Source organism: Hippoglossus hippoglossus, chromosome 12, assembly GCF_009819705.1.
Source record: "Hippoglossus hippoglossus isolate fHipHip1 chromosome 12, fHipHip1.pri, whole genome shotgun sequence".
Classification (NCBI taxonomy): domain Eukaryota; kingdom Metazoa; phylum Chordata; class Actinopteri; order Pleuronectiformes; family Pleuronectidae; genus Hippoglossus; species Hippoglossus hippoglossus.
In genome coordinates, this window is record NC_047162.1 from 12,182,802 (window position 1) to 12,203,252 (window position 20,451).

Consider the following 20,451-nt stretch of genomic DNA (forward strand, 5'->3'; position numbering starts at 1 on the left):
TTTACTCTTTTAGCAATACTTGTATTCTTACATTATATGCGACCTGTCTGTGGTCGTGAGGGAACGGGGCCCTGAAAATAATTAAATGTAGCCAACTGTTCTTAGCCTTGATTATTCTACTTGTTACGTTTTTGTTTTAAATTAAATTTCTCACGATAGATAATGTTTGTATTTAAATATCTGGCTTGGTGGTTGTTTTCATCACACTATTGACTCAGATTTCATCTTTTATTGTTTTCACATTTTGAGATTTAAGGGGATTTATGTGATGAGGCTGGACTATTTATTCATTTATCTTATTTATTTTTCTTGACAAAGTTACAAAGCACTTCACACTAGAGTAAAACAAGAATAAAACTACAATAAGGTCAAATGAAAAGTGTTGTTCTCTACTTTCACTCTCATAATTCGCTCACGGGTGTGACTCCCCCCCCCCTCTCACCTGTGCAGACTGCTGCTCTCTTATTGGTTGAGCCTGGAGCCTGAAACCTGAAACAGGTAGAGAACGGGTCTGGCGAGTTGAGGTGTGAGGAGGTGACGCCCTCTGCAGAGTGGAAACAGCACACCGGTGTTTCTGTGTGTCGCTGCTGACGCTATCTCTGAAATGGACTCTTTCCTCAGACCTGCTCAGGTCACCTACAGGCGCTGGAGGAATCCTGAACTAAGGTAAAACAGGGAAATGTAGGGATTTACACTCCTCCCTTGAATGTAGATCATGATCAACTCTGACGTGTTTATTTAAAACGTCTGTTGCTCTCCTTCCTCTGTGGCGACTTTCAGGTGTGAGGCGGATTTCGTGGCCGACAGTGATGAGTCCCAGGGAACAGAGAACGAGATCTGCACAGTGACCTCAGCCTCCAGAGAGTCTGCTCCCAGCACTGCGTCTGATCATCACACTGAAGGTTCCTGCAACTTCACAGTTTACTTATCTCTATATAATGTGAAAGTATGTGAAGTTATTCATTATGCAGCTGCCAGTGCTTTGTTGTTATATTACTGGATTCTTGTTGGAGCAGTAACATGACATAGTTTGATTGGGTGGAGTTGAATTTAACTCTTTCATAATTTGTTTGTAGTTTTGTACGTAGTGTTCTACGTATTTTTAGTAGTTTGAAATATTATTTTTTTGTAATTATTTAGTGTGTTTAACAAAAGTTTTGTAGTTTTATATTTTATATAGTAGTTTTATATCTAGTTTTTAGTATTTCTATATATTTTAGTATTTTTATATATATATATGGTGTTTTACATATTTTTAGAAGTTTTATATATAAGGTTTTACATAGTTTTTAGTTGTTATATATATTCATTCATATATTTTAGAGAGTTTATCTAATCTATCTTGTCTAAAGTGTAGTGATGTAAAACTGCAATATTTCCCTATGAAATGTAGAGGAATAGAAGTAGAAAGTAGAATAAAATGGAAATGTGTACATTTAAATACTTAAATCATGTGACTCTCCACAACCATCTATAATACACACCCACCTTATCAGGTGGTCTATTTAAGCAGAGAGAAATTTCCCATCATCCCCTTTGCTCGCACTGCTGCTGCAGTATTGCTACCAGTTGCTTCAGCCCCTCCACCACCCCAGCATCCACCTGTAGGCTCCGACGGGGGGTTACAAGTATTTGCTCACCACTCCCATCATTCCTGTGTAATCATATGGGGGAGTGATTAAGTTGGAGCCTAGACACCAAACACTAAACCTGTTCTAATGCTGCAATAAATGTTTGAACGTGAGTTGTCTGACTGAACTCCAGTTCAACAACTCTCCTCTGAGCGTGAGTATTGATCTGAGATCTGTTGTCAGCTATGAGTCTGATGAGCTTGTGCTGGAGTCATTCATCAGCTTGTAGCATCCTTACATCACATGACAATATTTGAGTGTGTGTGCGGTTGCATTTCTGATGGAATTAGTTTCTTTGGATTCTTACGTGATGCAGTTCTTCAGAGTGAACTCACAGCGACCGTCATGTCTCCTGAACAGAAACCTTTACAGTGGAAGAGGCACTGGACGCTGTCGGTTTTGGGCCGTTCCAGTGGAAATTGTCGCTCCTCACCGGACTCTCATGGGTAAGACTCCTGAAACACGCGGACCGGTCGTCTCTCCCTGATTTCCAATGCGCCGACTGTGCGTCTGTCATGCAACGCTGTGTCTCTCTGAGTGCAGATAGGAGACGCCATGGAGATGATGATCCTCAGCATCTTGGGACCACAGCTGCACTGTGAGTGGAGGCTGCCCAGCTATAAGATGGCTCTGCTCACATCGGTAAAGTCTGTTGTGTTGGTATTCTACAGCTTGTTGATATTTATGCCTGATAATGTTTCGTCGGTTTAACCTTTTTCCTCTCTCTGACTCAGGTGGTGTTTGTCGGGATGGGGATCAGTTCACCTCTCTGGGGGAATTTGTCCGACAAGAAGGGCAGGAAAATTGTGGGTATTGTCTCATTTCTCAGGTCCTCACATGTGATTTGTGACATTTTTGTTTTATTATCTCACGTGCTTATGTTTCTGCGGTGAACAGGGTCTGGTGCTCTGCATGTGCTTCACTCTGTACTACGGCCTGTTGAGCGCCTTCGCTCCGATGTATGGCTGGCTCTTGGTCTTGCGGGGCCTCGTAGGCTTCGGCATCGGTGGAGCTCCTCAGGCGTGAGTTCACTGTTTCATGACGAGACGCCTCCAAGATTTGTTAATGTTAAACAGCAAAGACAAATATTTGGTCTCTTTTTAGGGTGACATTCTACTCAGAATTCCTCCCGGCGAAGAAGAGAGGCACCTGCATCATGCTGATTGCGGTACTGTGGTGATTTTGTTATTAATGCAAGATTTTACTTTATTCTTCTATTGAATATTTAATCCAATTGAGTAAAACAGTTCATTAATTCCCGCCTGATTGATGTGTTTGTGTGCATCAGATGTTCTGGGCAATCGGTGCTGTGTTCGAGGTCCTCCTGGCCCTGTTGATAATGCCCACCCTCGGGTGGAGGTGGCTGCTCGGCCTGTCCACGTTACCAGTGGCAGTCTTCATTTGCTTTTGCTATGTACGTACTCTACCTTTACAATAGAGATCCCGAACACAAATCCAGCTGCAGTCAAACTCTCAACCGAACGTTCTGTGTCTCGCAGTGGCTGCCGGAAAGTCCTCGTTTTGACGTTTCCATGGGAAGAAGTGATAAAGCCTTGGTAACTTTAATGTCCATCGCCAAACAGAACGGCAAGGCCATGCCTCGGGGGAAGATGGCTGCTTATAAACAGGTGCGGTGACAGATGTTTTACAGAATGTGAAAAAGAAGATTGATAACTTCTAACCTGCCCCACTCTTCCATCACAATATTCTGAATGACCTATCAAATTTTACTTTACGGAAAAAACAAGTACTTTTAGCTGGGTTTACAGCAGTGACGATATGGTTGCAATGCGTTAGAGGCCTCTCAACTCTTACTTATCATGACGAGTCCATGGAGAAAAGGAATCGGATCCATCAGGCTTGGTATTAATTTATAATGAACTTCAAGGACCGTTTGCAGTGATGCGTGATTGATTGATTGACTTTTCATTTAATCAATATAGTGCAAACAAAGTCCAAACAGTCTTCACGTTATATAATGAGGGCTCAGGCAGAAGCAAATGCTTTTATACAGCTACTGCATATATTCTTATCTTATCTTAAATTATCTTACTTTTAAGTTTTTTGTGTTCTTCATGCGTTTGTATTTATTTGTATTTTTATGTCTTTGGATAAAATGAAAAAAAAAAGATTGAAAATAAATTTTACAGAATAACCTTGGACGGATCAAAGATCTCTTCGCTCCTCAGTACTGGAAGACGACTCTTCTCCTGTGGTTCATATGGTTAGTTTAAATTACACTTTCTACTTGAACAAAGGAAGTGATTCAATGGAGGTTGGATTACCAATCGCAAAAACAGGTATCGGCCCAGTTTAAATTATTACTTCACCTTATAGATGTGCATTGTATGGTTTTAAGTTTCCTGTTCTTACAGTTGTTATCTATGTCTCTGATTTACTGAAACCTATATGTGCAGGTCGTATTACAGAAGCAGTGGTTGGTATCTAGGGCACCAGGTACAATAATAGTGAGCTTTCCTTGTGTGTTAGCACAGTGATGGAAGCAAAAGATGCTTCATGGGAGCCCATAGCTATCCAGCCATGTATTTAAATATTTTAAACCCTTTGTGCGTGACACAACTGAAGTGTTTTTTATCCAAAGGTTTTCAAATGCCTTCGCCTACTATGGCATAGTCCTGTTGACAACTGAGATGTTCCAGGCTGGAGATTCGTGTGGAGGTAAGTGGCAGCTGCTCCAGGTGGATCTGCTTTTTACATTTGTCTTAATTTGAGCCAAATACTAAAAATAAAAACCTCCCTCCTTCCTTATAGCGACGCAAGGGGCCAAGATCGAGCCCAGCTGTAGTCTGGAATGCAAATATTTGACATCGGCCGATTACAAAGACCTTTTATGGACGACATTGGCTGAATTCCCAGGTGAAGTACAGTATATTTGCGTTTTTCCTATCAGCTGTGGAGTAGTAATTGGAGCTGTGAGGTAAAGACACGTCATGATGCTGCGGCCGAGAGCAGCGTTAAGCTTCCTTACGTCTCTGTCATCATCAATAAATACTGTAAGAAAATCTGAGAGATCACAGAAAGTCTAATCTAATAGATTTCATACAATAGAATTGAGGAGGCAAAAGCATTTACATGTGATGCACATGTAAAGCTGCACCACATTTAAATTAAGAGATTTTAAATATTTGAGGAACCCCCCCCCCCAGGCCTGCAGCAAATCTAATGAATCCAATGCAAATGTTATGTTTAAGGGAGTGGCACGGCTGAATTGTTATTTATCCTCACTGTCACTGTATCTTTCTCATGTTTGTTCCAGGTCTCGTGCTTGCCCTCCTGGCAGTTGAGTTTATTGGCAGGAAGAAGAGCATGGCTCTGTGTTTCTTCATATTTTCCTTGTCCATTCTGCCTTTATTCGCTTGTATCGGGAGGTAAGTTGGTCTCTGTGTGCCTTAACTCCTCATAAAGCAACCAAAACAATACATTAAAACACTCTCATGCCTTTCTCTTTCTGTTTGTGTAGGACGGCTCTGACAATCTTCATCTTCCTCGCCAGAGCCTTCATCTCTGGAGGATACCAAATTGTTTTTGTTTACACACCAGAAGTAGGTTTTATACACCATTTTTTTACTTTTTAAAAATAGCCAATAAAATGCTTAACTACAATTTTGTTGCCTCTTTTCTCTCAGGTGTTTCCTACAGAAATCCGAGCCTTAGCAATGGGGGCTTGCAGTTCGATAGCCAGGCTGGGTGCTCTCCTCACCCCCTTTGTGGCACAGGTATGAGGCACAGTGCTACATATTTTGCTATATATCATTAAGATGTACTAATTTTCATTAAATAACAGCTTGTTTACGTTGTTTATTTTTGTGATGCTGTATTACAGGTTTAAATTCAGAGTTGTTATAGCAGACGATCATTCCGATTTCCCTCCTCAGTGTGTTTTTGTTTCCAGGTGATGCTCAGAACATCAGTGTATTTGACGCTGTCCGTGTACTGTGGCTGCTGTGTGCTGGCTGGCATTGCGGCCTTGATCCTGCCCATTGAAACGCTAGGCCGAGGTCTGCAGGAGTCCAGTCTTGACCAGGAGGCCGGAGGACAGGCAGACAACACAAGCAGTCAGGATCCACGGTCCTAGGACAGGGTTTAGGTTGACCAGGACAAACACAAATAGAAGAGGAAGAGGAAGGATGTGTTGGTCGCCTCGCAGCCTGCGCCGTGATGTGGCTGTTGTCTCTTCAACTGTGGGCTAAATCATCTGAGCGATGATGGGTGAAGAGCAGAGCGGGACAATCACATTACAAGCAGCCGGTGATCATCAAGGGTGGACCTACTGCCCACGTCAGGCGACCGGAAGCACATTGGTGCTCGGTTTGTTTATGCTCTCCCCCCATTTCAGTCATGAGGACAAGCAAGGGACATTTTGGGGGGGAAATGACGCACTGTGAAGGCTCTGCTTTGAGCTACACATTTTAAGATTTTGCCCTGAAGAAGCTGTAAAGTTTATTTAGTAATATTCCGATAAAAAAATATTGGTTTATATTTATTTCGTATGTATGCCTTTTGTATATTAAAGTTGTTCAGCTTGTATTTTATTAAGAGACATGTGATTATTTTATGGCTGTAGATTAAGGATAAATTGATTATTGAATTAGTCTACACACATATCCAATTATTCTCTTGTTTGATTATTTGGGTGTTTTGAACAACAGACAAAAGAATGCATTTTATGGCATTTTTGGACAACAGGATATTAGGCTTTAAAAGTTTTATAGTAAATAATAGAAAATAAGACATGATATAATATAAAAAAAGAATCAGATTATTAATCTAATTATTGATGAGTAATTAAAATATACAAAACTACGGTTTTTAATCAATAGGAATTGAAATTTGGAATTTTATACAGTCATATAATATAATAAAGAAAATAATCCAATAATTGGTGTTGAATTTGGAAATAATTCATAGTAAATTATCAAAATACAAAATAATTACAATACTTTGAATTGAGATTTAGATATTTAATGATAATAATAATAGAAAAGTCTGGTGTTGCTGTGTGTTTCATAACATGAGGATAATTTCATCAACATTTGTATTTGGGAGTTCCTAGTCTGGCCAGTCACCTTGACAACATTGGCCCAATGACAGCGCACACGCGAACTAGGCCAGCCAATCAGAGGCGGCCGCCGGAGCTGCCTGTCATGTGTGCCCCGCTTCAACCTGCACCGTGTTGTGTTTGTGTGTCTGCGGACATGATGAAGCCCCGCAAATCACGCAGCGACTCCCTCACGACCCCCCGCACATGAGGACCCCGGTCACCGCAGAGGACGCACGGAGCCGGGCCGAGAGGCAGCAGCAGCCCCGCCGCCGGGACTCGGGAGCGAGGCGGCGCTGGATGAGAAGCAGCGGAGTCTGACTTGGCGTTTTTTTCTCCCCGGTGACAGAGACACAATCTCCGCGGCGCATCTCCTCGCGTCCTCCCCGCCCTTCTCCTCCTCCTCCACCTCCTCCGCCTCCTCCTCGCCCGCCGACCATGGCCCTGGTGACTCTGCAGCGCTCCCCCACCCCCAGTGCAGCATCCTCGGCCAGCACGACCAACAGCAGTGCGGGGGAGGTGAGTGGAAGGAGCCGGTGTCTGCTCTTTGTGTCCGCGGCGTGAGATGAATGCGCCTGCAGGATTTCTCCTCAACAACAGTCTGGGTGGTTGCTGGACATCGTGCAGGGGGGGGGGGGTTCGCCTCACTTCCGTCACTGCTGAGAAACTTGATTTATTTGTGTTATAACAGCACCAGACTTGTATGTGGCAACTGTGGCGGCGGATTTGTAAACAAAATCCTGCACAGGGGGGGGGGGGGGGGGAGAGGAAGAGGGAGGAGGAGGAGGTGGTGGTAGGGGGGGGTTTAAGCTGTCAGAACAAAGTGCTCATTTTGCTGCTGCACAAACATTTGCTGCTGTTTGTGTTCAGGTTTGTCCTCCCTGCTTTGGTGCTGGGCTCTTTTTATTGGCAGCAGTGCAGTCTGGGTGATTGGGGGGAGAAGGAGACTTTAAAGGTCCAGTGTGTGAGATTTAGGTGAAAGGGATCTATTGGCAGAAAGTGAGTCAAATATTGTTTCGTCTAAAATTGTACGAATGGCTGTTTTCTTTAAAGGGCCCTTTTATATTTAAACACTTTATCTTTACGACGGGAGGACGCCATGTTTTATTTAAACAGTAGCCCAGACTGGACAAACTAAACTCCTTTTGAGTTTTTATGACAACTGAAGGCTACCACGGGTTCTCTTTCATGTTTGTTATTCAGCTGCAACACGCAACTTCACCACTAGATGTCACTAAATTCTACACACTGAAACTTTAAAAGGGAAATGCCATAACCTGCGATATAACGATAATATCACGACACTTTCTGCATTAATTGATATATTCCAAGATAATCATATAACAATACGATGTGATATCTGTCTAACTGAAGAAGAAAATGCCCCTAAAGAGGTAAAGTGCAGGATTTGTGTAGCTATTTACTGCAATTCGGTGTCACAGACGCACACTGAGAGCGAGCAAAGTACAAAAAGTACATTAAGTTTTACTGTAGTGCCTCTGTCAAAAGTCCAAAACTATACATATGTAAATAACCAAATAAGTAATAATATCGCCAGCATTTCTATCATCTATAATTATAACGATTTACTGCCGTGTCGATATTTTGTCCCACTTCTATTTATGAACTTGCAGAAACACTATAAAAAGAAAAACTAACTTAGTAAGTCACGTAGGATGCTGCAGAGGCCACAACCAGAACCACATTAAACAATCTTATGTATGAGCCATAATCTAATATTTAAACACAGCATCAAACAAAGTCATCGCAGCACCAGAGTCGTTGCTCCAGTTTCACATTTTTAAGGAAAGTGGATAAAGTGCTCGTAAGTAGGCTGAAGGAGCCGAGGCTCAAAAACAAGCAGTGACAATCTTCCTTCAGTTGATAAGTGATTTTCTTTTCTTTTTTAAAATATCGGTTTCCTCTCACTGTTCTGCAAGAGTCAGCAGCCGGAGGAATAACTGGTGTGATGTGTTATTTTCCTGAACTTGAAGGTGTCCTCACGAGTCAGCTGACAGCTCCATGGGACTTTTCATATATGAGATCACAGCATTGACCAGGAAGAGCCAGCAGATGGCGCTGGAACACCGTATTCCAATTTACACATAATCACTGATTGGCTCAACTGTACCAACTCACACATTTAAAGAATTAAACAACAATTAATTGAGTTACTGTGCAGGACACAACAATTCCCCTGTTCTTCATGTCTGCAGCCACAAACACTAGATTCACAGAGAGAGTTGTTTTCAGCTCAGGAGTAAAATGTAAAATCTCTTGCTTTTGTTCACACAGTGTAACACTCGGTCAGTTTTTAAATTGTCTGCCTTGTTTTTGTCTTTCAGGACTTTGGAAGTGAGGATGACCGGAAAACTAATCAGAGGTGAGATCTCTCTCTTTTAAAAAGTTAAACAACTATTACACAAAACAACATTTTACTGCAACGAAAAGCTGGAATCAAACTCCAGTGTCCAGATACATTTTTTGTTATTGTTGACTCTTGTTTTTTTGCTTTAGCTGCTTTTAAACTTACCCTCCTCCATGGTCAGTGTGTTTGACTTCTTTATAAAACAGCCAGGGACCTAAAATAGAAGAAAATAAAAACAGGCATCAATAAAAATCGACAAATCTTTTGTCATAATTACTTATTAGTAATTTAAAAACATTTCAGAGTTGTAGAATGTGTGTTTTTCTGATTTATAAAGAGAAATATGACACTTTTTGTGGCTTCTGCATTGAAAATCTGTGTCAATCACTGAAAATATTCTTTTAAAAACAATTTCCATTTTCAACTGACATAAACAAGAGGTTATGTGGAAGCTCCTCATCAGCACTTGTCTCTCGTACAGTCTATATTCAGTCTCTCTTCTCTCATGGCTCTGAGTGTCTCACTGTGAAGGAGGAAAAACTGTCTGGCAGTGCTGTTGATTAACGTGACTGGTTTAACAGTTACATTAACGGAGATCACGCAAACAGTTGTTCCTGCTCGGTCACAAAGCTTTTCTTTAATCAGCACAACGTCACAGAGGCAATAGTTTGTGTCAGCAAAGCTCTGGCACAGAGTCTGTCATTGTGCTCGGTGCCTGTGTGTGTGTGTGTGTGTGTGTGTGTGTGTGTGTGTGTGGGTCCATCACAGTTGAAACAGTCGTGTCATGCTTTGTCTGACTCAGTGGGTGACATGTTTCTGCTGCTCAGTGATTCATCAGTGTTACAGATTCTGCACGTCAAACTTTCAGCCTGACGCCAAGGCAGCGTCTTCCACCGCCTCCCCGCACCTGCGTGAATGATGCTATTGTGGCCGAGCGTTGCGGAGGGAGCGCTGCCTGTGAGGAGGAGACGGGGAGGAGACACAACGGCACGGATGAGGAGAATCGAGCACCGGGGTGGTGGGAGTAGGGAGGGGAAGGACGGGCTGGGACCAAGACCATGATGAGACACACATGCTGCCAGAGGAGGCTGCAGCCGGGTATGCAGGTTTAGAAGATGAACTGGAAATAGGTTCATATTGGAAAAGTTAGTGTTTTATCAGGAAACAGTAGAACAAGCGTCAGGATGCATCTGGGGGTGAAACCGTCACATAAAGCCATGTTGACCGTGCTGCCTGACTTTGTGGAGAAAGCTGCTCTGACTCGGAGGGAGATCTGTCGCATGTAAGTTTTCACAGCGGCACAAACACATTAGGACACAATAGTGGACACTTTTTTGAGCTAGTCGTACTTAGTGGGAGTACGTGAGGTCTTGTAATTCATTTAACAGCATCAAAAAGTTCACGTTTGAAGGACAGGAGATGATTTTATAAACGCGTTGGCTCTTTTTTAAAGCTTTAATCTGGGTCATAAATGAGGATTTTTCTTTCTTGTTAAGTTATTTTTTGGTACGTCAAGCTTTGTTGGTAATTAACCTCGCTGTCGCAGTCGTCTGCATAAATTTGAAAAGGAACAGTGACACCACGTAGCAGAGGAGCTAAAACAAAAGGCCTTGTGATGGTCCCACTCAGTCATACCAGGCTTTGTGTGTGTGTGTGTGTGTGGTGGTTGGGAAAGTGGAATGAGACTGTGGTTAAACAAAGCGGCGCCCTGTCCTGTCTGAGGAGAGACACTGAAGCGCTCCTCCTGCTCACTGCGGCCCTCACAGTGTCTCATGACCCAGGAGTTCTGCGTCCAAAAAGAGACTGGACTGGGGAGCCAGGTTTTAAAGCCACAGAGCTGGATCAGGACTGACAAGGCTCCCGTCCTCCTCATGCCCACTGACTGCACATAAATATACAGTGTCATGACTGTTCCTGTGTTTCTCTCCTTGATGTGATTCCATTTCTAATTTGGCCACAATGACAAATCTACAACCTTAATGGAGACTCTTTGAGACACACAGACACACACAACCGAAAACCTCCAGACCAAAGTCATTTAGAGGGATGAGACCAGAGTTAGTCTTTACAGTTACAAATCATGATCGTGGTGGCAGCTGATAGTGGATCATGATGGTGGATTGTGGATCGTGGTGGCATCTGATTGTAGTTTCCTCACTCTTGTTTCATGAGTAGATGGTGTTTTGTGACAATCATCTATAACAGATCTTGTGGGATTGAAATGATTTTCCTTCTAAGTCAAGTTTGATTTTTTTCAGGACTTGAATCTGGAAGTTTCCTCCGAATATTGAAGGTCACTCGTCCCCCAAAGTTCACTGTTCCTGAAGCCTTCAATTTATGTTCCACTCCTTTTTGTTTCAGCCTCAGTGAGAGTTTCTTCATGGTCAAGGGAGCCGCCCTCTTCCTCCAGCAGGGCGGCAGTGCACAAGGACCAGAGACCCCGAGCCACCACAAACATGCAGGTAGGAACAGACACAAACAACTGAACAGAGAAGCTTTTCTCTTCTTCTTTTTGAGCTGCTGACAAAAGAAAAACATGTTTTCTGTGGTGACTCTTTCCCTCTGTGGGTTTTGTGTTTATTCTCAACTGTTACCGAGCTGGGTGTGACCCGCAGTTAACACCGGGGACGCCCAAAAATGATTTAAACAAAGAAAAAGCCAGTTTGCTGAAAGCTATTTCAAATGAATAGACAGTTACTGTTTACAAGCTCCTGCTGAACAATGCTGAAGTCGTCCTCCAGCTCTCAGTGACTGATGATGTGTGTTGTCTGAATTACTGCAGGTATATGTGTTTTTCTTCTGCCCAAACTTTACACAATCACGCCGCTGCTCTTTGTCTGCACATCAAAGTGACATCAAAATTTGTCATAGTCATGCTCAGTCTAAAAATAAACTCAACGCTCAGTACAGTCCTTTTAAATTATTTCTTTTAAATAATTCAAGGTCCTTATCTGACGTCCTTGTTGAGTCTGAAGTCTGGATTCAGTCTGTACACGACTCAGGTGACTAACATACATGATAACCAGCAGGTTGTAGGGTGTAGATTTGTCTTCATTGAGAGAAATGTGCAAACATTTGCTAATGCACAGTGAGAAGAGGCTGAATGGTCAGTTTGTAGCTGAGCTCACACCTGGTGTTACAATGTGTCCTGAACGTGTTTCCTGTGGCCACTTGTGATCGGATCTCACGTCCCCGCTCTGTATGCAAATATACACAAAACCAAATTATGCTGTTTGAGGAGACAGGTGTTCGATGTCACTGTGTGTGTGGGGGGGGGATTTTGAGAGAGAGAGGACATCAGCTGGGTCAGGGGTCCTTCACATGTGGCCCAGGACGCATTTGTGTTCACACAGAGAAAAGACTGTGGCCACGTGTGTCCCAGACCGTCTCAGGACTCGTTAGGGTGCGTGCACTTAGTGGTGACCACTTGTGATTGGATCACTCAGGACTAATGATAATACCAGATCTGAGCAGGTTCTTAGTTTTTGTGTCATTAAGCCCAGATAGTGCAACCTGTTAATGTGTGTGTGTGTGTGTGTGTGTTATTATGTCTGTATTGTGAGTTGGGATATTAGTGTCTTTCAGATTATCATTATAAAAGTGCTTCAATCAGACCACGTCAGAAAAAAGACTTAAATAATCTGCATCTTCTTCTATTTTGATCATCAGTCTCAAAATGTTTCACTTTCAGGTGATTTACCTCAACACCTGCAGGTCATGTTTAAGATCCTCCGCTCTGAAGATCGCATTAAACTGGTTCGTATGATTCCTACTCTTCATTTCTCATGGGTCGGGGCTTATCTTGACGACAGCAGTAAACACGATATTCTTATTTTTCCTTTTGTTTCCACAGGCGGTGCGGTTAGAGAGCGGATGGTCGGACCGGGTGCGCTACATGGTCGTCATCTACACCAACGGTCATCAAGATACAGAGGAGAATATCGTCCTGGGAATGGACTTCACAGACAAGGACAAGTAAATAATCTCCCAGCAGCCTCACATTCACACACAGTACCCTTCACACCGATTATTATGTTTTTAAATGATGTGTCCTTTCTGACCCTCAGTAAAAACTGCTCCATTGGGATGGTGCTGCCATTGTGGAGTGATACCAACATACATTTAGATGGAGATGGGTGAGTTTCATTTTCTCCTTTTGATGAAAGATGGAATATAAATGCTTGAATCAGCCGTACAAGTGTAGCTACAGAACTACTATAAAAATTATATTTTATTTATATAGCACCTCTCACACATAAAAATAACACAAAAACAAATAAAGACAGTGAAATGGAAGCTGGTTTAAAGGTCTGAAGCTGGTTTTACTGCCCCCCAGTGCCAGAGGAGTGAACTACCCTCATTTCTCTGTTCCTGCTGACCTGTTAACATTGTCCCTGTGTCTGTGTGCTGGAGGAATGTTCCACTGGTTCACGGCCTGAATAGTCCCATGAAACGAGCCCCGTCCAGTCCGTGTTTACACCCCATCATCACGCCTCATCTCTACCCGGACTCAAACTAATCTTCCTCCTCCTCCTCCTCTTCCTCTTCTTCCTTCTCCACCAGTGGTTTCAGCGTGAACACAGCGGGGCGCTCACATGTCTTCAAGCCTGTGTCCGTGCAGGCAATGTGGTGAGCAAACTGTTTTTGTTTACATGGGATTACTGCGGCGTGTGTGGGGTGTGTCGGTTGAGACTTTTACATTAAGTAAATAGAAACAGGTTTTAGTCCATATGCACCAACCACAGGACATGTTGTTGTTATCTGGTGCCAAAGTGAGTCGTAACATAAATCACATGAAAAATACAATCGTAAACATTCCTTAACTTGTACACCGAAAAAACTATGTCTGGCTTAGAAATATGTTATAAATCAGATTTTAGTTGAAATTTGTGACATTGTGAATATGTTACAACCTGTAAACTGAAGAACCATCCATCACTGGACACTGGTCTCCCTTCCAGAGTGTGAAGTTGGTTTATCCCGTAGACATTTAATTTGCAGTTTAAAAGGAACCAAAGAAAAGAAATCCATACATTTTAAAGTTCTGTCACCTTAAATCTTCATTGTCCTTTAAAGTTTTTGACCACTATTCACACACTATTTCCTCAGAGACCTCCTCTTGCAGCAGCATGCCACCTGCTGGTCACTCATCAGAATTACAAAATAAACAAGTCTGCCTTGTTCTCCTGTCTATCTGCTCCTGTCACGTTATTTGTGGTCTTCAAGCCTTTTTGCTGTGCGTTGCCACAGGTCTGCCCTGCAGGTCCTGCACAAAGCGTGCGAGGTGTCGCGCCGGCTCAACTACTTCCCAGGGGGCATTGCCCTCACGTGGATGGCCTTCTATGAGAGCTGCATCACCTCGGAGCAGAGCTGCGTCAATGAGTGGAACACCATGACCGACCTAGAGACCACCCGGCCCGACTCCCCCACCATGTTTGTCGACCGGTGAGAAGCTTCAGGCTGCATCTCGACACAGTTTCAGTTGCAGTACACCTACACTTCAATGGATTTAATAGCATTGGTCTTACTCATAGACTGTGTATAAAGATCCTATAGATACACTCTACCAGTTGTGAGCCACTCTGAGCTGTCAATCATGCTGTTTTTATTGCATCTATTAACTCATTTAAAAATGACCACTAATATAGAGCATGTGGGGTTTTCAGCCAGCCACCAGGGGGCGACCATGATGACGTGGCTTCGCTATGGGTTTTATTGTCGTCCATCTTTATATGAAGTCTATGGTCTAGCTTGTGTATGTTGTTTTCAGCTGAACGAACATATTGACCTATTGATTTTTTTCTGTGCAGGCCGACCGAGCGAGAGAGAACAGAGTGCCTCATTAAAGCCAAGCTACGCAACATCATGATGTTTCAGGACCTGGAGAACATCACGTCCAAGGAGGCATGTTTTAAACTAACACCTCATCTGTGTGCATTTGTTCTAGATCTGTCTATAATCCTGTAAAGCTATATACTAGTATTTGACTGAATGTGGGAAATACGTGATTTAATAAATAGATATTTGTACATGTTTGTTTCTCGACATCAGATCCGTAACGAGCTGGAGCAGCACATGAGCTGTAACCTGAAGGAATACAAGGAGTTTATAGACAACGAGATGCTCCTGATCCTGGGTCAGATGGACAAGGCCACACTTATCTTGGACCACGTGTACTTGGTGAGAGTTTTTACATCATACTTCTACATTATATTCTTCATTTTTACCACATGCTGATACTTAAATACACACCGTGGTTCTTCTTTTCTCAATAAAATACCGTTAAATTAGCCTTTAATAAATAAAGCCCTAATAATCAAATTTAAATTTTTGCTGTCTTTACCTTCGTAGGGCTCAGAGTGGAACGCTTCAAACCTTGAAGAGCTACGTGACTGCGGGTGAGCTGATAAACATACATAATATTTTGGTGTATTCTTACACAGGATTTAATAAATTATATGCATGTATATTTTAACTGGAAGCTGCTAATATCTGTAAAAATACATATGTCCCCTGTTAGATTAACTTTAGTCGTGTCTGGCTGATGTATTGATTTATTTCATCTTTCAATTGATAAAGTTTGTTACTGTGGAATAATCAAACCTCTTAAAGCAAAATTTACTTGATTTATAAGTTTACTTGAAAAGTGAGATGTGCAGCGTGTCGCCCAAAAGAAATTGTGCTGGCTAATGCGTAAATGGTTTGAATGTGTACAATTTCAGAAAGAGAATTGAATCTGGTCCCTGCATTGACAGTTAACGTTCCTTCATTTTTCCCTGCAGAGTGGGCTACATCCTGAACGTGACCAGAGAGATTGACAACTTCTTCCCTGGGCTGTTCTCGTATCACAACGTGCGTGTGTACGACGAGGACGCCACCGACCTGCTGGCCCACTGGAACGACACCTACAACTTCATCGTCAAAGCCAAGTGAGGCGCCGCACATAAAAAATAAAGCAGTGAGCTGAGTGGAGGGTGAAATTATCCAGATATATGGACTGTAACAGCCTGGTGTTATGGCCTATGCTGACGATAGAGTGTAACAGTGCTCCTACAGCACTGTGGTATTATTAGATGGAGTTTTTAGACTTTTTTATGAGCTGTCACAGTTCGACTGTCTTACATCATTCATTATCCAGGACCAGAACCAGGGCTATGGTCATGCAGGACACATTTTTCTTGTCTCAAAATACATCACACAACTGTGAGTTGCTCCAGTAATAGAGAGAGATTAAATGGTGCAGTCGGACTGGTTGCTATGCAACTGTCTACCCATGCTCACCTGATGTAAAAAAAAAAAAAAAAGAAGATGTTTGTAATGTGAAGCTTTAAAACAGCACAATCCTAAAAATCCCGACATCCTATTTATCTAATAATAGTGTGTAATAGTTTCTGATCCATGCTTCACTTTCCTAACATCATCAACTTAATCATCAAATAATGAGATCTCCTTCCCGTCCAATAGGAAGAATAACTCCAAGTGTCTGGTGCACTGTAAGATGGGGGTGAGCCGGTCGGCCTCGACAGTTATTGCCTATGCAATGAAAGAATATGGCTGGTCTCTGGAGAAAGCCTACAACTTCGTCAAGCAGAAGCGGAGTATAGCCCAGCCAAACGCTGGCTTCATGAGACAGCTGGCGGAGTACGAGGGAATCCTGGACGCCAGGTAGGAAGTCTACAGGTCTCACTGAGGATTGCTCAAGTCATGGGGGGTGGTACACAATTACACAAGCTTCACATGTAAACCAAAGTTTACTTGTCCTTCACAGCAAACATCGTCACAACAAGCTATGGAGGCCTGGAACAGACGAGGAGGGATCAGATGATTTACAAGCGTCTGGCCACTGCACTGGTGGAGAGGAGACGTCCGGGCTCAGAGGAGAGGAAGCCTGGGGGGGCTGCGGGGCGTCTCCCTGCAGGGCTGTGGGTCTGGAGATGGAGCCCCTTGACTCTCTTAACTATAATTACTATTTCAGACGTTTGTCAGACTCTGCGTTAGACAGTGAGCCCTCCACCCCAGTGCGGGGCCCCCCGCTGCTGGGTATGGAGAGGGTTTTCATCGAGATTGAAGACGTGGAGAGAGACGCCCTATTGGAGGACGAGGGTTTCCCCATGGCCCATTTAGCTCTGCCGGGCGAGGGCACGGCAGCGCAGACGTGTGGACGCCTCGACCCCCTGGAGGACATGAGACTAAGACTTGAGTTCAGTACTTTGGAAGAGGAGGACGAGGAAGAGGCGAAGAAAGAGGAAGCCGAAATGGCGGCTTTGGCTCAAACACCTGGAGGTTCAGATGGGAGGAGGGCGGGGGAGGAGGGTGAGAAGACGGAGGAAAGACGGTTAGGTCTCGCCAACCTCAACACCAACAACAGCAACCGGCTAGCTGCAAAACGCAGCTGCCCTGCAGCTTTTGATGTGAGTTGAGATTGATTTCTGTTTATCTGCATATCTTAAAAATACTTTAAGGTAAAAAGCATATATAATGCTGTTAACATTTGAAATATTCTGCATGTCACTGACCATATACTGTATTCTCCTCCAATTTTACTCCTTGCAGGACAGTGCGAGCACAGGAAACCCTTTAAAGGTGAAGCCCTCCTATCAGTCCTGTAAAGACTGCTTGCGTCTGCCACAAGGTCGGCGCTGTGACCGTCCAGCAGGAGGTCGTTCCCACCGCCTCAACCCCTCCCGCCACTACAATGTCCCTTCTATATACATAGATCCGCCAGGGACCAACTTTGCTTCCACTCCAATTCTGCAGTCTCTGCCGGCCCCTGCAGTTGTCCCTCCTGACGTGATCCAGCCCTGTGCTCACCTCTACCCCTGTACCACATGCGCCCCAGGCGTCCCACCAGTGCATCGCCTGAAACTGGTCTCACCCATGAGTTGCGAGGAGGCGGAGGACATGGACGAACCAACTGCGGAAAACGTGGATGTGCAGCTAAGGGAGGGTTCAGGGACGGTCAGTGCTGCTACTGCTGAAGGTTTAAAACTACAGCCTGGTGATGCAGAGGAGCTCCAGCAGCAGGCTCTGGCTCAGCTGCAAATGCCAGGACTGGGGATAGAGTTTGGTCTGGAACTGATGCGACAGAGGGCGGAGCAGCTTGAAAAGCTGCCGAGCCTGGCGATGGAGGGCCAGCTCCCGGTGGGCCCCCTGCCTTAAAGGAGGAGCTGGAGGAGGAACACTGCCTCCATCGGGTACACTATGATGGCTGAGAGCCTTTAGATGACTGCCGCTGTGGTGTCGTACCAGAAATGAAGCCTGAGTCTGACCTGTACCGTCACGTCCTGGCCTCAAGCAGCTCTCTGTGCTTTTGCGTCTGCTGGCATGAAGATCGAGATGAGGCTGGTTGTTTTCACCGTCACACCATTAAAAGCTTGAACGCTTCTGGCCATACTGGGACTGAAGACTTCTCTCGCGTCCCTTGGAGTTGCTGCCATTTTACCATCAACACGCAGGTTTAGTGGTGGTTTGTAAGATCTACTCGTTCCTTTGTGACTCCTCAGAGAGCTGTAGTTAACACTTGATGTTGATGAAAGAAAAATACCTGGAGTAACCTGCTTCTGTCGGTGTCCTGTATATTTTATCAATCCACCTCATCGAGAGTATCAAGAGGCGCTCAATGAATGTTGATCCTGTTTGATTCCAGTCAGTATGTCCTCATGTCACCACGGATAAATGGAATCCCTGTTCAACTTCACTTCTGTTTCTCTTGCCGCAGCTGCTTTTGCATCACGACGGAGCGTTTCACGTGGAAGCTTAATCATTTTTTTTAAAGGATGTGAGCGTATGTGAGCATTTGAAAAGCGTCGTACCTCGGACCACGAATATCTGTCGGACTAGTTTTGGTCAAAGACTTTTGTTTCTGCTCAGTGGCTGGTTCACCCCCCCCTCCTCCATTAATGTTAATGTAATTAAGTCCTTAAAGTGCTCAGTTTAGCCACGCATGACTTTGCAGTATTACAAAGCATATCCTCAACGTGCTTACGCAGAAAACACATTAAAAATCACCTTTCATTTTCACCAGGGTTTTGAAATACATGTACTGAAAAACATATTTCAACATCCAGGCATCAACAAACAATGATAAGCTTAAATATCACCCACTCTTATTCAGGTCATTTCTGATGTAACTAAAGCCATATCATGTTGCCAGGTTCAGTTTGCACCTAATTATTCTCTGGGAAACCATAAAAAAAAAAAATCAATCTTAAAGAAAGTGAAAGAAACATTCCTGAATCGTCCGGATCGGTGCCAAAATTTAAAGGGGAACTATTTCGGCCCAAGTTTTATGGAAATCCGTTTGGTAGTTTTTGCGTAATCCTGCTTTCAAACAAACAAACGGACAGAGGTGAGAACATAAGAGAAGCTGAGCACAGTTTCCTTTGACCAGTGAACCATCTGGCTCTTATGTCATAGGCTCACCCAGTAAACTTTATTATTTACAATTATTTGCAAAAGGCACAATGATCACGTATAGATTTAACACTCGAGCACAACTCTAGTATCCATTCACACAGCGCACAGGCATAGTTCAGATGTATATCCACATTTAGTCAGAATTAATTTCAGAGCACTAAGTCACAAAAAAAATATCAGAAATGAAAAATACACATGCTCCAAAGAAGTATTCACTTTCTCAGCTTGCAGTCCGGAGCCCATTACTGTAAGAATAATTTAATTGATGCATTAATCATCAGACAGAGGCTTGCGTTACATTTTTTGTTTGCTAATTTAATGAAATACTTGGTTACAGTTGTCATGGGAATTTTAAAGTCAAGCACAAATCATACAGTTGTCTCTCTGGTAAGTTTAATTTACACCTTCAGGTGGGCTCACCCCACACAGCCACCTAGTGTGACGTGTATAGAATGAGCACAGAGCATAGGAGAATCACTTCACTTATACAATCAGAAGCCCCTCCCCGCGAGGAGCCAAAAGGTATTCTTCAGCCTCTTGATGTCTGACCAGGTTGGGCAGAGTTCCTGTCTCAGATCTCCGTCTCAGCCCCCTGGTGTGCCTTTCTGGTGTGAGACAATCTGTCTCCGAGATCCCCTATCTAGATCTACAACATCAAAAGACTCAAGTCCTGTATACAATGCAGAGTTCCCCTCACCCATCTCTATCAGACACACTAAGTAACCCCTGCAGTGAAGCATTTGCTAAGACACACATGTGAGGGCCATAAACACTTATAGTCCCCTCTGCAACTCTTGTAAGTCACAGAAACACATTTGTTATCTACTTCTTCTAAATACATATCTGTTCTTCTATTAAACATTACACAAATGCAAATCTGCCATTACAATTCCCCCTTTGAGCCTAAAAGGCTCAATATCCTTTATACATCTTTATACCATCTCATCATCCTGGAAGGGAAACATCCCGGATAGATG

General features: G+C 43.5%; 2 protein-coding genes across 4 annotated transcripts; both read left to right on the plus strand.

Moving 5' to 3' along the window:
• Positions 1–458: 458 nt before the first annotated feature.
• Positions 459–6,160, plus strand: LOC117771652 (synaptic vesicle 2-related protein-like). 2 transcript variants are annotated; one of them, XM_034602274.1, is made up of 16 exons: positions 459–666; positions 781–902; positions 1,992–2,077; positions 2,175–2,273; positions 2,366–2,437; positions 2,529–2,653; positions 2,736–2,799; positions 2,920–3,045; positions 3,131–3,259; positions 3,782–3,855; positions 4,234–4,310; positions 4,404–4,508; positions 4,909–5,020; positions 5,113–5,194; positions 5,279–5,368; positions 5,528–5,667. In XM_034602274.1, exons 1-16 carry the CDS (start codon positions 605–607, stop codon positions 5,546–5,548), a joined length of 1,446 nt encoding a protein of 481 aa, XP_034458165.1. In that variant the 5' UTR covers positions 459–604; the 3' UTR covers positions 5,549–5,667. The 2 variants fall into 2 exon arrangements, with proteins under 2 accessions (XP_034458165.1, XP_034458164.1); XM_034602273.1 differs by having other exon boundaries at positions 461–666; positions 5,545–6,160.
• A 630-nt stretch (positions 6,161–6,790) lies between these two features.
• Positions 6,791–18,599, plus strand: ssh1b (slingshot protein phosphatase 1b). 2 transcript variants are annotated; one of them, XM_034602172.1, is made up of 15 exons: positions 6,791–7,209; positions 9,036–9,073; positions 11,420–11,520; positions 12,750–12,814; positions 12,912–13,033; positions 13,126–13,194; positions 13,622–13,687; positions 14,309–14,503; positions 14,869–14,962; positions 15,110–15,238; positions 15,410–15,456; positions 15,841–15,987; positions 16,523–16,723; positions 16,827–17,469; positions 17,612–18,599. In XM_034602172.1, the coding sequence occupies exons 1-15, from the start codon at positions 7,129–7,131 to the stop codon at positions 18,215–18,217; spliced, it is 2,604 nt and encodes an 867-aa protein (XP_034458063.1). In that variant the 5' UTR covers positions 6,791–7,128; the 3' UTR covers positions 18,218–18,599. The 2 variants fall into 2 exon arrangements, with proteins under 2 accessions (XP_034458063.1, XP_034458064.1); XM_034602173.1 differs by lacking the exons at positions 6,791–7,209; positions 9,036–9,073 and adding an exon at positions 9,818–10,340.
• Positions 18,600–20,451: the final 1,852 nt, after the last annotated feature.

Bases quoted from the DNA above. Each gene is read 5' to 3' on its own strand.
- LOC117771652 (XM_034602273.1), top strand. From the start codon at position 605: ATGGACTCTTTCCTCAGACCTGCTCAGGTCACCTACAGGCGCTGGAGG. The intron at 5,021-5,112 runs GTAAGTTGGTCT...CTGTTTGTGTAG, and splicing joins TTATTCGCTTGTATCGGGAG to GACGGCTCTGACAATCTTCA. The intron at 5,369-5,544 runs GTATGAGGCACA...TTTTGTTTCCAG, and splicing joins TCACCCCCTTTGTGGCACAG to GTGATGCTCAGAACATCAGT.
- ssh1b (XM_034602172.1), top strand. From the start codon at position 7,129: ATGGCCCTGGTGACTCTGCAGCGCTCCCCCACCCCCAGTGCAGCATCC. The intron at 13,034-13,125 runs GTAAATAATCTC...TCTGACCCTCAG, and splicing joins GACTTCACAGACAAGGACAA to TAAAAACTGCTCCATTGGGA. The intron at 16,724-16,826 runs GTAGGAAGTCTA...TGTCCTTCACAG, and splicing joins GAGGGAATCCTGGACGCCAG to CAAACATCGTCACAACAAGC.